A 16,890-nucleotide genomic window follows, 5' to 3' on the forward strand; every position below is an offset into this window, starting at 1 on the left:
TTTAGTATAAATGATTGTCTCAAACTAAGGATGTCATAATCAATACAATACATAAGTTACAACATAAGGACTTAATGGTCATGAATACTATTACATATCTTCTCTTTAATCACCCAACATCCTATTCAGATTTTCAACACTTTTAACATTGCTACCTATGAGGCATATAAATTGAGTGGGTCGGTTTTGGAAACCTGGTGAGATACATAGGTTTTCAATCCCATAATGCTATGTTAATCAATAACCTGCAAAACCAATAGTTATTCAACAAAACATCATAAATATCTATAAGACCTTTTCCCAAATTACTTATCTCATCAATCCCGACATACTAATCCTAATATAGTAAGATCTATCTTGTTGGATCATTATACACAATGAGTTGACTATGCTGGTTCGGGGTATCCTTGGCAGAAGGTGTTAGTAAATAAAGGCAACTATACAGGGGATATAGTACAAAGAATGAACATACAGTCCATTAACACCTGCAAACTATAAGTCTATTAGTGTATTTCACAAGACTAGGTTTAGTCAGTGGTCGTCATCCCACTCTGGCAAATGACTCCGACATACGTCCTGATGGTCTGATATAGACTTACCCTTTCCGGTTATCTAAAAAGGAGGGGGCATACTAATATAGTACTCATGTACATAAAACGCACCACATCAAATCACAACAATGTTATCAAACAAAGTTCTACTCTCTGTTCTAGTCTGACACACACCCTTAATAGATTGTTATCCAATGTCCAACCTTAATTGAACTGAGCATCTCCTCAAGCCCTTAGTGTATAACTAGGCAAGATTACAATGCCCCACAATCAACCTTCTAAAGGAATCTAGATTATTCCAATGAATAGATAATCATAGATGTTCATATGTATCTATTTGTTTTTCATTATCTTTTACTGAATTTTAGGATCTCAGGATATATATATATATATATATATCCTGTTTTCTTTTGTATTTAATATAAGTCACGTTATGAATGAAAAATACAGTGCAAAAATTCTTAATTAGATCTTTCATGGGATCAGAGCCTATGATCCGTTAGGTCATAGGTTAACGAAGATCATGACAGGGGAGAAAGGAGATCGAAGCAAGAAGGATGAAGATTTCATTTATGCCAATTCACCCTTCTATATCCACCCGTTTGACTACCCGAAACAGATGCAGGTTAACGACATATTGAACGACAATAATTTTAGTGAATGGAAGTAGGAGATGACTAATTTTCTATTTGCAAAGAATAAGATAGGACTGGTCGATCCGTCAGTCAAGAAGCCGGAACCAACAATAGCTACGTACATGGCTTGGATGCGAGCCGATGCCATGGTGAAGGGATGGATGACAACATCCATGGAGAAAGACATTGGAACTAGTGTTAGATATGAAAATACTTCAGCCGGAATCTGAAAGGACCTTGAAGAAAGATTCGAGAAGGAGGGATCTTTTGTCTCTTCTTATTACACGAAACTAAAGGCTGTATGGGATGAACTGTAGCTTGTTCTTCCCATGCCCCGTTGCACGCGTGACAATTGTGACTATGAATTGGGAAAAAGAATAAGTGAACTTAAAGAAAAGGAGAAGATCTATGAGTTTCTCATGGGACTCGATGATGATTTTTCTGTCATCCGTACACAAATACTTGCTATGAAGCCAACTCCCTCCTTGGGGGTAATATACCATCTAGTGGCTGAAGATGAGCAACAACGAGCAATTTCTGGAGGTTCAAGAAGATTTGGTGGTGAAGCAGTGGCTTTTCAAGTGAATTTAATAGGGAAGAAAAACGCACGAGGGCAAGGAACTCAATCAGCTAGCAAGCCCATTCCAAAGACATTCAAGCAAAGTAATGACAAGGCAGAAAAATGCACCTTTTATGGGAAAGATGGTCACAATAAGGATGGGTGTTTCAAGAAGATAGGGTATCCGGACTGGTGGCCCAGGAAGAAGGATAAACTTAAACCGAAGGCAGCTTGCGTGGAGATGGGTCCTAGCCCTATATCAGGGCTAACCGATGAGCAATATCACCTCTTTGTGGAGCACTTCAAGGAGGAGTCACTCAATGAGACAATTCCGAAGGCTAACTTGGCAAGTAGAGAAAATCCTTACGATGGATGGGTCGTTGACTCGGGTGCTCCCGATCAAATCACCCATAGAAATGATCTTCTTGATAACAAAATCACTTACACGAAGGAGGCACCCATCATCATTCCTAATGGTGACAAAATACCTATATCCGAATAAATTACTACATTTGACTCTGCAATATGCATTGCTACGTTTGCACTCAATGTTTACTTGAATGGATTGAATGGGATTACTGAAATTCGAGATCATAGTTCAATAACGTGGCGCTTTCCCTTAACAATTTTTTTTGAATATTTGTTGAAATGCCAAATCCATTGGTTCTGCTAAGTTGTGTGCATTGTTGTATGAGTATACTAATGCCACATGTAGTGCTGATCTTTTGTGTGGCTGGTTTATGAATGGTAAAATTATTGCCGAGTGTTGGAACACCCCCTGTGAAGAAACCCACTACAGAAGGATGAATTATGGTGTGTGTAGTGAAAGAGAGTATCAGATAGGAGATGAGATTTAGGTAATTAATTAATAATTTTTTACTTAATTATTAATTTTTTTCATTGTAAGTTGTAAACAACAGAATTGGTAACCTCTTTTTCCCCTTTTTTGCCTGCCTTGCGCCTTGCTAGGCATTGATTTTTTTTTAATGAAATGGCCTTTTTTTTAAAACATGACAAAAACTTGAGTCTCACAGTCTTTATGTCTTAGTAACATTTCATTTTTCGTTCAAGATGGTATAGATACAACATATCTGAGGTTTCTTGCATTAAATGCTGAAGCTGGTTCAATTATCAGAAAGGGTGGAACAACAATTTCTGATTTCCAATGCAAGGATTCAGTTGTTACGCAATTATGAGTATTTTTGAGGAATATCTGATAGGGTTATCATGGTGTCTGGAACAACCGATGAAGTTCTTGAAGCTGTTGAACTTATCCTAACTAAACTGCTCAATGAGGTAATTCTTATAACAGAGTATACATGATTTTATAGTTTATGCCTCTCATGTAACTCAACTTACAAAATATTCTTTTATAGTTTTATGCTGAAGATGGTGATTAGGTTAGCCAAGATCAAAGGTCAGACTAATTGTACCCAATAGCTCATGTGGTTGAATCATTGGAAACGGTGGATCCATGATTAGGTAAGAATGTTGCTAACACCAAATTTGATCTATTACTTTGTACTTTTAAATTCGCGACAACTTCCATTTTTGATATGTTATTACATTTATAGGTCCTTCATTGAAGACTCTGGAGCTAACATTAAGATCTCCCCTCAGGATCACAACTATATTGGATTAAATGATAGGCTTGTAACAGTGATTTACATGTCCTCTTAGAAGATTTACAATTTACTCACATTCATGTTTACATAGACCTGCAATTGGCACATGCTTGATTCTTCTCTCAATCTCATGCAGCTAAGAAAGTGTCGTCACCTTCTGATATATTTAGTAACCTTAAGGATATGGGCACATGAATTTGCTAAAGAAAGTTGACCATATGAGTTATGGATCAAATGTATTTTTTTTCTTTATATAGTTTAAACAGCATGCTAGTGTTACCAACATTCTTACTGTTATTTGTGTGTGATACCATTAGTAATCATCTTATTAAATAAAATACTATTAGTAATCGACTTTGTTATATGTTTTTGAGTGTAGTGAGAAATGGGGAGTGACTTGAAGACATGGGTTTCAGACAAATTGATGACCCTCTTGGGATATTCACAACCCACACTTGTTCAGTACCTAATTAGTTTATGTAAGTTATCTTCAAGTTAATAATATTTGTTTTGTATCATTGTAAAATTTTGATGGCATTTGGAACATTTTTGATTCTTCTCTTAATCTCATGCAGCTAAAAAAGCACCATTACCTTCTGAAACAGTTAGAGAATGTATCCAATGCCTTAGCTGTAAGTACAATATCAAATCCATATATAAATTTTATAATATTTTCTTTATTAGTGTTTTACTTTTAATATTTGTGATTGGAAATAATATGCAGTCTACAAAGAGACTTGAAAACTTTGACTGGAAATTAGACGAACAGAAGGAAATAAGTACACTTATTTCTTGACAGCAATAATGTTTTGCATGTGAAAGTTAATATTACTTTTGGATTTCTAGATTTTAATATTACTGTTATGATACCATCTTCTCTTAGGCTATTTCTGCTCCTGTTTTATCTGATGTTAGTGAACACTATTACAAAGTTACTGCAGAGGCATTAAGAGTATGTGGGGAACTTGTTCGAGTTGTGTGCCTAAACATTGAGGTTTTATCCCTTTCTATTTCATCTATTCCAAAAATATCTTGTATTTATCTAATTTTATCCTCTGATATTACTTTATTGATTTTTTTAGGTTTCTGATTTTGATTTCACCTCAGTCTGGTGGTGGTATTGCAAAACAAGCTTTGTTTTCCATTGTGATGAAATCTGACAATCCTACAGTGTAATCAGATTGTCATGCTTAACCTTGTATTTATCTTTTTCAGGCCAAACAACACCTTGCCTTCTTCAAAGTATTCTGACCAATATACCCTTCACAGCATTTACCTTTTTATCCTTCTTCTTGAGATGTCTTTATTTTGACTTATCTTTGAGGTACACACTAACCCATAAGCTTAAACTCCCTGCCTGATATCCTGTTAACTGTAAGCTTTACTAAAGTAATCAACCTTTTCACATATTTTGAGCTGGAAAGCATAATAGCTGCTACTAAGGACTTTTTAGAGAAAAATATGCTTGGACAAGGTGGTTTTGGGCCTGTTTACAAGGTAACAAAGAAAATATGCTTGAATTGAATGGTGTCGATCACCCAACTTACTAAAACCCAAAGGCACATTAATGTTCGAGAACGGCAATGTCAGTCTTGTTGCAACACAGGTTATCACTCTCACTCTCATCTTTCTTAATTTCTTTTTTTGCTCTTCAGTTGGGTGTCTCTGTTTTTCTTAAATGAAATAAATACCAACATACTTCCATGCATTTCTTAATTAAGCAATCCTACTTTCTACTTTGAAAAATCTATCATCCCAATTTTTACTACTATAATTTATTAGGCTGGCTTTTTCAAAGTACCTAATAAGAAAAATACAATGCTAATACAGGATTTGGTGTTTTTTTAAAGGACAATGCCTTAATAGGAGAAAAACTTTATTAATGATAGTACACTGCTGACTGTTGTGCTGTAATAGAAATAGAAAGAATTAATTTGTTTATTGTAAATCCTTGCTATTTGAAAACTCTATAGCAAGTTAATAGAAACACAAGGCAAATTTCACTGAAAAAAAAATTAATTTTTGCTTGTTTAAGCGGTAGGGAGTTCAAGTGTATAAATGTTGTAGGGAGTGCACACTTCTAAATTAAAAATGGGCATGCGTATATTACCTAAATCCATCACTCCTTGATGTGAGTGTTATCCTACAAAGCTTTCCACCTTTGAGAGTGGTCTCTTTTGTTATTGTGTAATATAGTAAATTAGTTATTTAACCACTTGATTTATAAATGTTTTGTTAAGATATATCATTTGACTTATTTCAGCAAAATTCATAATTAAACATAACTACCTTTTTTTTTTATATTAAGATAAAGAAAGGTCTTCATAATGCTGAATTTTTCTAATATTGGTTTTGCATCGCAGACAGTATGGTACAAAGGGAAAGTAAAGAAGTTACATTGGAAGGGAGAGTTCTGTTTGATTTACTTCAGGTCATTTCTTCTAATAAATGTTATTGAACAGGTAATTTGATATGTAGGGATAACTATAAGGTTTTGATTCATTATATTTTGTGCACAACAGGTTTCCATGATGGCATGAAAGTGGTATTAAGTATTTGCATTCTTATTATATTATACCCCTCACATTTTCCCAAACTACCCCTTCCTCTACAATGTTATTTTTGTTTCTGTGTATTTTGTGCATCAGGTAAAGTTGATGGAAGAAAGGAATATGAAGCCACTTGATTTAAATCTTGCAGCATTATCAGCAAGATGCAGTAAAGACTTGGAGTTGAATTTGGCTAAGTCATTATTGAGTGAGATGGGCCAATGTACAACTGCTTATCCATATAATCAGCTGTTTGGAGCATTAGTCTTAAAGAATTATGAAAGACAAGATGCAACTTTACTTAGTTGGAATTTGATGTACATAGTAGATTAGATGCAAATTTATATATTGTAAGAAATAGAATTGTATTACATTAAATTTATGCAATTGATTTTATTTTTTGTATATGATATTTTATTTTCTATTATGAAACAGTAAATACAAATTTAATTTGAAGATAAGTAAATCTATAAATAATATTTTTTTTAAACATTTAAAATTATGATACGCAAAAATGTGTGTCATCTTCATTTATGACATGGTCTTTCTTGACAGGGGCTTTCTTGATACGTATTGTGTGTCAATAACATGCACATCGTAAGGTTACGACACGCAAATGCGTGTCGTCTTCCATTATGACAGGGCCTTCCTTAATACGCATTGCGTGTCATAAGAGCGCGTCGTAATTGCGCATCGTAAATGCGCGTCGTTTCTCTTTATGATAGGGCCTTCCTTGGCGCGCATTTGCGCATCGTCTGAGCCTTTTACGACGCGCAATGAGCGTCGTAAAAGGCTGTTTTTCTAGTAGTGATTGTTGTTTTGTTTTTGTTAATCTTTTCAGGTGAAGGTATTAACGAATATTTTTTTTGGGGGTTCATGCTTGCTGCTTAAGGGAGAGGTATATTTTCGCAATTATGTCCTAGTTAGGATGTCCCTAGAAGCATGCTGCAGCATGTCGACCCAAGCTTCCAAGACTCAATGGGTTTCGAAGCCTTAATGAATTTCTCATTCTGAGGATTCTTCCAAACCAGGCTATATTCCAGATAGTCATTGAGCAACCACACTCTACTCAACTGAATTTAGAGTTTTCTGCTTGGTCTAAAAGCAGCAGTGGTACATTCGAATCTCTAAACCAACCTTTTTCATCCTAAAGTGCTTTCACAATCACACACAATGACATATGTCCAATAGATTTCTATTATAAACCAATTAGGGTCTAGACATTTCAAAACTCTGTGTTTATGATCCAACATCATGAGACCGTGATGGAAGTGAAACCTAAACTTTCAAAACATAAGGAATTGACGGGGAACCTAGTTCCAGATTTTAATGAAACCTTTATTTCAGTACCTATTTTTCGATACTCAAAGTCATATTCTTTCTTTTGTACTAATCTTGATCAAATGTTCGAAATCCACGACATTTTTTAAACAAGATTCAAGAATATTTTGGTTAACGAATATGATTTCCAATTGAGTGTCATTCTCAACCATTGTGACTTACTAAATTTTCCAAAGCTTACTTGTCACTAACTACACTGGTCAAACAGGTAATTTAGTTTACAACTTGTCACTATTATGTTTAGATGTGCTTTGTAACGAAATTTTAAACCACTTTCGAAAACCTAATAAAAGAAGCCCTTCGATACTTCTATATAAGTATTCGATTGTAATTAATAAGAAACCACACAAGCTGTTATTCATCTCTCTTGATGAATAACAAAGTGATCTTTTCCTGGGCCAACTGCATTTGTATCGAAATATTTTTGACATTATAGAACCAAAATTTTCTTATTTTGATTTTTATCATTTTCATTGGCACACTTTGCACTCACGAAATCCTTGAGGTTCCGAGTAATACCAACTCATGCTGATGATTTCGCAAGTCTGACATATGACTTCGCTACTCAAACCCAAAAGTGAAAGTGCCTAACCTCATTGCCAAAGGTTGGTGACGGTTCTCATTCTCTTGGGGCAAGTTAAAATCCTGTGTGATGTGGCATTTTGTGTTCCAATCCGGGTTTCAACGAAATAGTGATGATCTATTGGTCATGCTTGCCTACTTTTCTAGTGACCGGTGTAGTTTTCAAGGATCCATGTCAGCCACATTTAATGTAGAAACCACTTCAAATTCAAAAATTTCCACTCAACTATAAAAAGGTATTTAGAGGATCATTTACAATTTTATGCATACTCAATGTTCACAAGAAATTTATTCCTTTATTCTCTCTAAGTTCTTCAAGAACTTCAAAACCCTAACAATGGCGACCTGTCAATCTCAAACCACAGAAGATATTACCTCTTATCCATTCATGAAGATTCAAAGCACCAATTATCGAGTTCATGATGATGTTGATGCTTATCTAGAGGGGTTACGCATGCTCATTGTTGCTCTTCAGAATTCGGTGTTATCAACTGCCATGTTCCGTTCATTTGCTGTTCCTCTTACCCGGTTTTCACTTGTTGGTTCAATTACAACTTACATCAACATAATGCAAAATTTTACCTTCTAACTCACGAATGACAAGAAATTCAGTTTATCCAAGAAACTTTTTTCTCAAATTCTGAATATTCCCAATGTTGAACCTTTCTCTAAGGTGAACAATGCTTAAATCATTCACATGTTTAATGAGATGGGTCATCAACCTGTTCTTACCAAGATTGGTGACTTCAAGTAGTCTGGCTTACCATGTCTTTGGAACTTTATGTTTGGAATCTATCTTTGTTGTTTAACCGGAAGGATAGTAGGGTTAGACAATTGGTGATTGGAGATATAGTCCATGGTTGCTGGAATCTACTACGATTTTCAAGTGGACTATGCAACTCAGTTATGGAAGGAATTTCTCAAAAGTATAGAGAACACGAATTTTGTTGATGCGATTTCATGTGCTCGATACTAGAGCTTGATATTGGAGTTCGTTTACACAAAGGAGGGGATTCAGGTTTCTGACTTTGATGAATTGGCAGATTTTGCTACCTATCATTATTTAAAGTCAGTGGAGGATGATATTGATGTTTTTCCAGCTGTGGCTCGTATACCTGATGCGATTCTTCAAAAAGTCAATCCTATAAATCCAATTATGGGTGAATACTTATCAATGATTAATCCTTCAATCGAGAAAGGAAAGTTATTGGATTCTCCAGTTCAGGAAAGTTTTCCCCATGAAAGTCCTGAATAAAGTTTTGAAGAAAACTACTAAGGCGGATAAAACTTCGAAGAAACAGGATCAACCGAAAGTTGTTACAAAACCAGTTGTGCAAGAAAAATAGATAGTTGTTCAAGAGACAGAGGTAGTTGCTTTGAAGTCTGGTGTTCTTAAACAAATTGGAGAACATGGCGCATCATCCTAGTGAAAGATCTAGAAGCTTTTCACCATCACTTCATTACAAACCTCAAGAGACTAGAAAGGGGGTAGTTTTTTCTGAAATTCCAACACTAGTTCTCCACAATCGAAGAAGAGGCGTGCTAAAGACATGGCCAAGCACATTTCTACGAAACAAAATAAACACAAGAAGCAGGGGAAGTTGGTATTGCATGAAGATTCTACTGATGAAAAGGTGGTTCCTGAAACACCAATCACTGAGCCAATGGTTCATAATTCATCGGTGATGGATTCTCCAGTTCAATCACTTTTTGAGGAGATTCAAAATCTTGATGGCAATGTGTAAACTTCAATAGTGGGCACAACCATTAATGACAGTGAACAATCCAAGCAAACAACTCCTTAGTAGACAATGTTCATACCGCCCGAAGTTTCAATATTGAGTAACTTCATGAGGAGGTACGAACTTTAAACATCAAAGCAAACATATCTAATATGGATGTAAATGTTAATATGGGTGAAGACGTTTTACATACCGAAGCCCAAGGTACTACTACTTTTGTTATAACTTCGTCACTTCTTACTTCTGTTCTTGACACCACTGTTTCCTTACCACCATTTATTGTTCCCAATACATCTCAAAATCCTTCGGTTTCTCATTCTCTTACTTTTGACAATATTATCCATCAACCTATTACCTCTCTGTTTCCTTCCCAATCCCCTGAAGAACCACCACCTGTTAATGACGATGATATGAATGATGGTGGCTTTATGGGTTCTTTTGCTGAAACTCAATTCAATTATGAGGAAGAAAACATTCCTGATCATATGTTATTGCTAGGAAAGTAGTTTAAGATCCTGAACAAGAAGTTGAATTCGTTACATCGGTTGCAAGCTGATGGCGGTGGTAAAAATTCGATATTTTCTCTTGATGTTGATGTTATGTTGCAAGCCCAAGAGCATCGGATTTTGGATAAGCTTAATCACATGGAAGAGTATGATAATTTATGGATCAAATCTCAACTTGATTCTTTCAATACTGCCATTCGTGAATTAAAAGAAACTGCCAACTCTCATCGTATTCTTTTTGTTTAAGATGTGAAGACAGTTCGTGAGAATTTCAATCTCAATGTTCAAGAATTAAGAGAAGACATGACGAAGGAGATAGCTGCTTTAGATTACAATTATTTTTCTCTTCACAAAAATGTAGATATAATTGCTTGTGTTGTAGCTAAAGCAGTTGAGCTTTATACTTCCTTGGGGGTGAAACTTGATTTGAAAGCAAAGGTTGATGCTACTATATTTGGGAGTGTTGAAAAGTTACTGAAAGAGTTAAAGGATCTTATGTAGAAGTATGATCTTTTTAAGTCTTCAGTTGTTTCTCCTGAATCATTCACTGAAATTTTTTGCATGTTAGAGTCAACAATTCACAAAGACTTGGCTCCACTTGAGAAATTTGTAAAATTTATGCCAACAAATTCTCCATCCGTGAGCACAGGGGTGCAAGGGGAGAAAGAATAAATGTTGGTATTGGTAGTGGAAAATAGGCGTAGGGGGTCCTAGAGGTGTTGCTGGTGATGCTAGAGTGGTTGGAAAAGTCTTAGCTATTAGATTCTAATTTCTCTACCAAAAACTTCGATTTTTACTTGATCGACAATAGGCCTATCACAAAGGGCATTGCTGTTGGAACTGCTGGAGGAGAGTCTAGTTCATCAAGGCCTAATCCAAGTGAACAAGAGAAAGAAAAAGGAAAAGGCATAAGTCATGAATTACCAAAAGAAGAGAGGAATGCTGCTCTGGAAGCTGAAATGGAGAAACAAAGACAAGTCCAGAGTATACTTCGACAAGGTGCAAATGATCATCCTGGTCTTGACAAAGGTGATCCAACAAAGATTTATCATTATGAATATATTAAACCTTTGACTGTTTCTAGGGAGATGCATGATTTTGAGAAAGTGCCCAAAAGAAGCTTTGATACTGTAAATTCACCAATGAATCAATTGGACTTCCCTTTGAATAGAATGATGTTTCTGGAAGAAAGTTTTGAAGTTGCTGATAAGTATAAGAATAAGTCTAAGTATAGGCACATGAAGTTTCGTTTTTATGTTGTTCTGGTAAAGAAGGAGGAGGAGCATTGATTATGAAGAGTGTGGATATTTCGAAACTTCAAGTGACAAACAAGGAAGATTTCTTGAATGGGTATGGTCACTTAAAAGTTTTTATCGAAGGGTATTTGGTGTCATTAGCCTTAACTGATGTTGAGTTGCCTATAGTTTTGGGAAAAGAAGTTGAAATTCCTCATACCATGTTAATGAAAAAGGGGGATATTAACAAGCATGGAGATGGAGAGATTACCTTGAAACCTTTGGGAATTGCTTTCATGGGGAAAAACAAAAAGGGCAACAATTCTAAATTCTGGTTTCAAGTGTGTGATGTGGAAAGATACACTCCATCTCATTACACTAATCTCTTAGTATGGAGGAACATCTATGACAAACACAACGACAAAGAGAAGGCAGAGATTTGTAAGATTGTCAACTGGTATGCTGAGATCTGAAGGATAATTCATCAAGCTACAAAAGTTTTAATGAACTGACTTGTCATTGCTCACAAAGGGGGAGAATGTAGATGTCAAATTTAGTTGTGAGGTGTCAAATTTCATTTTTATGTTTCATTAGTTTGTAACCTTATTAAAAGGGCATATATGTTTCGAATCTCAATGTAACAGTCCCTTGTATTTTTTGTTCGCTTTCATCTTTCCTATAAATAGGGAAGTGTACTAGAGTAGATAAAAACTTCGATTTTTCTCATTCATGTAAACTTGTCTATTCTCTTTGTACTCATTGAAAACTAATCAGAGCGAAACAGATTATATTTACTTCTTGTGTTCATCAATCATTCTTTACTCTGGTCTTGTTATTCAATCTCGATTTCATTGCTGTTACAGAAAATTGTACCATTCAACCCTGATGGTCCACGTTTTCCAAGAACAAGTTGGATGTATCTATTGTCAAAGGCATAAATGACATGAATTTTTTTGGTCATTGGATTGAAGGAAAAGGAAATCAATTTCAATCAAAACGGTATTCTCTGACAACCGAAAGATTTTGGAACAAGCATAGTCTAAAATGTAACCATGTACGAGTGAATTCATAATGTATTTTGTTGCATTAAAATCTTGAAAGACAAAGGGGCATCATTTGTGGATTAAATATAAATATATGTATATATAAACTTTGAAAACCATGATGTAATTAATCTTTAAAAGCCAAATCATTGGAACATAAAATCATGAACTTGAAACATTATTTTATAATTTATGGCCTAGTACCCCACCAAACAAGGGATTTCGGACCTCTTAGAGGGGCCTATAAAACCGAAAACATCAAGAACAAGCCCACTAAGGCCGAAAACACATTGGTGGGGGAGTTTAGGATCGAAATCACAATGGGGATAAGGTGAATTTGGTCATGTATGGCTGAAAACACCACTTTGACCCCTTTTCTAAGGAGATTTTGGTTTAGGGAAGGAAAAGATAAGGTTTGACCTTATGATTTGATAGATTAATCCTTTCCAAAGAAAAATTATACCCAGCAGTATTCCAAGTAATTAATCAATAGTTATTAACATAAATATCCCATCATCTTTTCCCACTTTATTAGAACATAATTCACCCTCCAAAAACTCCACCATTTCCATTTCACTTGTGGTTAATCTAATTTCCTCTCAAATAATAAGCCCAAGCTTTCAAGTTCAAGAAATTTCAAGTGTCTTCCTAGATCTTGGTAAGTATTCCTTCAAATCTAGTGTATTTATACACTTTTATGTTAGCTTCATTATATTTACACACATATTGTTATGTGTTAAAACCTTTAGGACACTAACATTTAAAAGAAAGTTCATCAAACCATTCAAGTATTTAGGCTTGGAAATCTTCACACCATCTTCTCGAACAACCCTCAAATCCACTCAAGGTGAGTTCATATGCCCACATTTTAAAGTTTTTTCATGTTTTTAGGAGGGTGTGGGGATACATATCAAACTTTGTTTATCATACAAATATTTTCATGTTTCATCTTTATTTTAAATTATAAGATATTATTTGCATAAGATGTGGTTATCACTAGCTTTCCCTAAATATTTGTGACATATTAGTTTTAAAGTGCAAAACTAATAAAAAACATAAATGTTTATATAAATGTTTATACTATTTTGTGGGTTACAACCCAAAAATTATGATGTTGACTTTACATTTTGAAACTTGACAAAATATTCACTTTGTGTTTATATAAATGTTCTTGACAAACAAACATGATAAACTGTAATTGGTATAGTTGAGAGTTACAAACACTAAACTATCATTTTATAAGGAATAAATAATTATTAAAGGTATAATTATTTCAATTACAAGAAAAAAAAATTCGGTACGATACACGTAAACTGGTTGATACAGACTTATGAGACATTCGACTTCATCGTACCTACCGGAGTACACATCTAAGACCCGTATTATAACCAGAGCCTCTTAGAGGGAGAGAGTTGCCCTTGTGTATAGATCTATACGGGATTGACAACCCCGCACCTAAACTGTTAGCTACAGTTAGACCGGTAGGTATGGGGTGACAAATATCATAATGAACATCGTACATGCAACTAGTCGCATTAGCATGGTTATAATAACTCACATGGAGTAATAACAAAATAGTTGGCTTATAGGCTAGCATACAATCAAATAGTTCTTTTCACATCAGAGATAAATCTTACTACAACTATTTTCCAATACCACATTACTGACATTTTAGTTTTAGGTTAAGACTTACAACGAGATCAAACATACATTCAAGTGGTTTTACATAAAGATAAAATGTTTTAATATTTCTTTCCAGTGCAACATTTCATTTACGCAATAACTTCTGTTCAAGTAGTTTTATATAAAGATAAAAAATTTATAACACCATTTTGCAGTACAACATTACTTACATTTTTAGTCTTTGGATTAAGACTTAGAAATCATTTATAAGAAAATATTGGATTTTCTGGAAGTATAAACCACCATTTTGCACGAAACAGTTATAAACTCATTCGCATACAAAAACGCTTATGAATTTACCAACTTAATTGTTGACATTTTTCAAAATCACTTGTATTCTCAGGAAACCATTAAACAGCTAACTACAAGAGTTTTTGGTGGATGGAATATCTTCGCACCATGTTACTTATAATTTTTAATATGCATTTAAAACTATGTAAACAATGTAAACATATTATTCATCAATGTAATAGTTGTAATGCTTTGATCTCTATTATTCAATTGTTATGATACTGTACATGAAGTCATCCTCCCCCAGTCATTTCTACCATTCAGGTTTGGGGATGTGTCAAATTGGTATCAAAGCGGTGTTTATAGTGAACTAAGTATATCAAACCATGTAAGATATACGGCTATAAATACAATGGGGCTAAAACGCTCTGACTAAAAGTATACTTTTAAAATGTAAGTATTTTTGTAGGAGTACATATACATGCGTACATACTAGGGTAGTGTTGTAATAAGAAAACATATAAAAGTATTTAGATAAGTTAAGCACTGCGATTAAGCTTGGGCAGCTATGTAATCATATATGGGATAAATATAGCCTGGTCAACTATATTTATACAAGATATGACCAACATGTGTTTAGCAATGATGTCAGTAGGCAACAAATCTAAAACTTACCAACCCTATATACCAAGAAGCCCTAGAAATCAAACATAAAGATTAATATAATATATGAGTATTTTAGGATACCATAGGATTAAACACTTAGACCTTCATGTATTTCTTAAATCCCTATTCTCACACTGACATCTTGACAGGATTTCACAAGCCCGGAGACCCCTATTTCCCTAACTAGGAAAATGATGGGAGGAACGATAAGGATCTAGAGGAAAAGGAAGATGAGGAATTAGACACAGATTCTGAAGTCACCAATCCACCCTACGTTACTCGGGTTCCTGCAAATCAGATGGGCCATTAGGGACCAACGTCCAGTGCGACAAACGACCTGGAGAGGTAGAGAAGACAACTACAGCAGCGTTCCCCTATGGCATAGAGCGAGGTTTCTATAACCCCAACCACGAAAGGTCCGACCGACAAGGCCCTCCCTGTCATGGTTCAGCGAATCTCACACCTTGGAGATCAAACTAGAGCGTCAACAAATTGGAGCATGGGGATAGGAGCTGCTGCGGAGACCACTAGTGCATGCACTCGACTACTGGAGAAGGACTACCCCCAGACATGCCATCTCGCTTACCAACTCCAAAAGGACCTGGGCACCGCACAAGCTGAAACCAAGGAGTACCAATAGAGACAGTCGACTCTTGAGGAGAGGGTAATCGTACCTAAAGTCAGAACAGTCATGACAAAGCATAGAACAGGGAACATAGGAGACCACCCGCGATAAGTTTGAGATGGTGGGGTACCTCTTGTGTCATCGATGCATATGATGAGCTGGTATAGACTAAGGAGTTAGTGACTACACTACTTCCACTATGTGTTAGACTCATTTCATCTTTTATCACAATCAGTAGTAGTAAATCAAGTAGGATATGCCCTCTGAAGCCAGTATACCCGAATCAACTTAATGTTTTGATTTGTAGGTTCTATATTGGTAACTTAATGTTCATACAACACTTACTACTACATACTTCCATAAGTAAATTATGATGATGTTAGTCAAAACATTTGGTAATCGTACAACAAAACATGTAGTTTATATGTAGATGGGATACTACTAGCAACGACCATGGTTACTTACGAATTTGTTTCCATACAAATGGATCATGTCACCATACGAAAGTAGCCATTGTACCGATGCAACACTAGTTCTATGCATACACCCCACCACATTTCAAGTCGCTGTGACTGCCGTTGTAATAGCCGTCATGACGCAACTCAACACTAACAACACTAATGGAAATAGGAACAGTGCCAACGGTTCCAATCATGGTAAAAACCAAGGAAAACAGCGGGTGTGTTCCTTCAAGGACACCTCAAATTTGAAACCTAAGAACTCCCTCGATAATGGGGGAGTACTATCAAAGAAACAAAAGCCCTATAACAAGAAAAAGGGACGTTCGACTCAAGGACCTGCCAAACGAAAACAAACTGTGACAACCTATACCACCACTGTTGTCCCTACTATCTCAGCACCCATAGAACCATAGGCGGGGAACCTGCCTAAATGCAACGAGTGTAACTTCCATCACTTTTGGATTCTATCGAGAGTTGCACTACAATAATTGCAACAGAAAGGGCATACCACCCGTTATTGTAAGGCGCTAGCACAACAAAATCCCAAGCTGCAACTACTAGATTAAGAAGGGCTTGTTACGGGTGTGGGGAGGAGGGGCATTTCAAGAGTGAGTGCCCAAGGACTAAAAGCAAAAAGGTCAGCAGTGTCAGAGGATTTCCAACCACGAAACATGAGGAAGCTACAGGGAACCCCGCTGTGTTTACCGATACATTTCCTCCACAAATAACTCCTATGCATATATACTTTACAATAGGGATGAGAAGAGGTGGATCGTGGGTTACAAGGTATAAATGTATACTAAAACAAAAACCTCAAACATTCACAAGGTATTCACGGTGGAAATAACCAGGGAAA

General features: G+C 35.6%; 1 protein-coding gene across 1 annotated transcript; it reads left to right on the top strand.

Moving 5' to 3' along the window:
• The first annotated feature begins 1,074 nt into the window (after window positions 1-1,074).
• LOC145040043 (uncharacterized) lies at window positions 1,075-2,247 on the top strand. Its single transcript, XM_078988037.1, has 3 exons — window positions 1,075-1,176; window positions 1,222-1,383; window positions 1,504-2,247. The coding sequence occupies exons 1-3, from the start codon at window positions 1,075-1,077 to the stop codon at window positions 2,245-2,247; spliced, it is 1,008 nt and encodes a 335-aa protein (XP_078844163.1).
• Window positions 2,248-16,890: the final 14,643 nt, after the last annotated feature.

This window comes from Lactuca saligna, chromosome 4, assembly GCF_052625555.1.
Source record: "Lactuca saligna cultivar CGN05327 chromosome 4, ASM5262555v1, whole genome shotgun sequence".
NCBI lineage: Eukaryota > Viridiplantae > Streptophyta > Magnoliopsida > Asterales > Asteraceae > Lactuca > Lactuca saligna.

Excerpts from the sequence above, each read along its gene's own strand:
- LOC145040043 (XM_078988037.1), top strand. The coding sequence starts at position 1,075 with ATGACAGGGGAGAAAGGAGATCGAAGCAAGAAGGATGAAGATTTCATT. Across the intron at positions 1,177-1,221 it reads ACTACCCGAAACAGATGCAG|GAGATGACTAATTTTCTATT; the intron begins GTTAACGACATA and ends GAATGGAAGTAG. Across the intron at positions 1,384-1,503 it reads AGAAAGACATTGGAACTAGT|CTTGTTCTTCCCATGCCCCG; the intron begins GTTAGATATGAA and ends GATGAACTGTAG.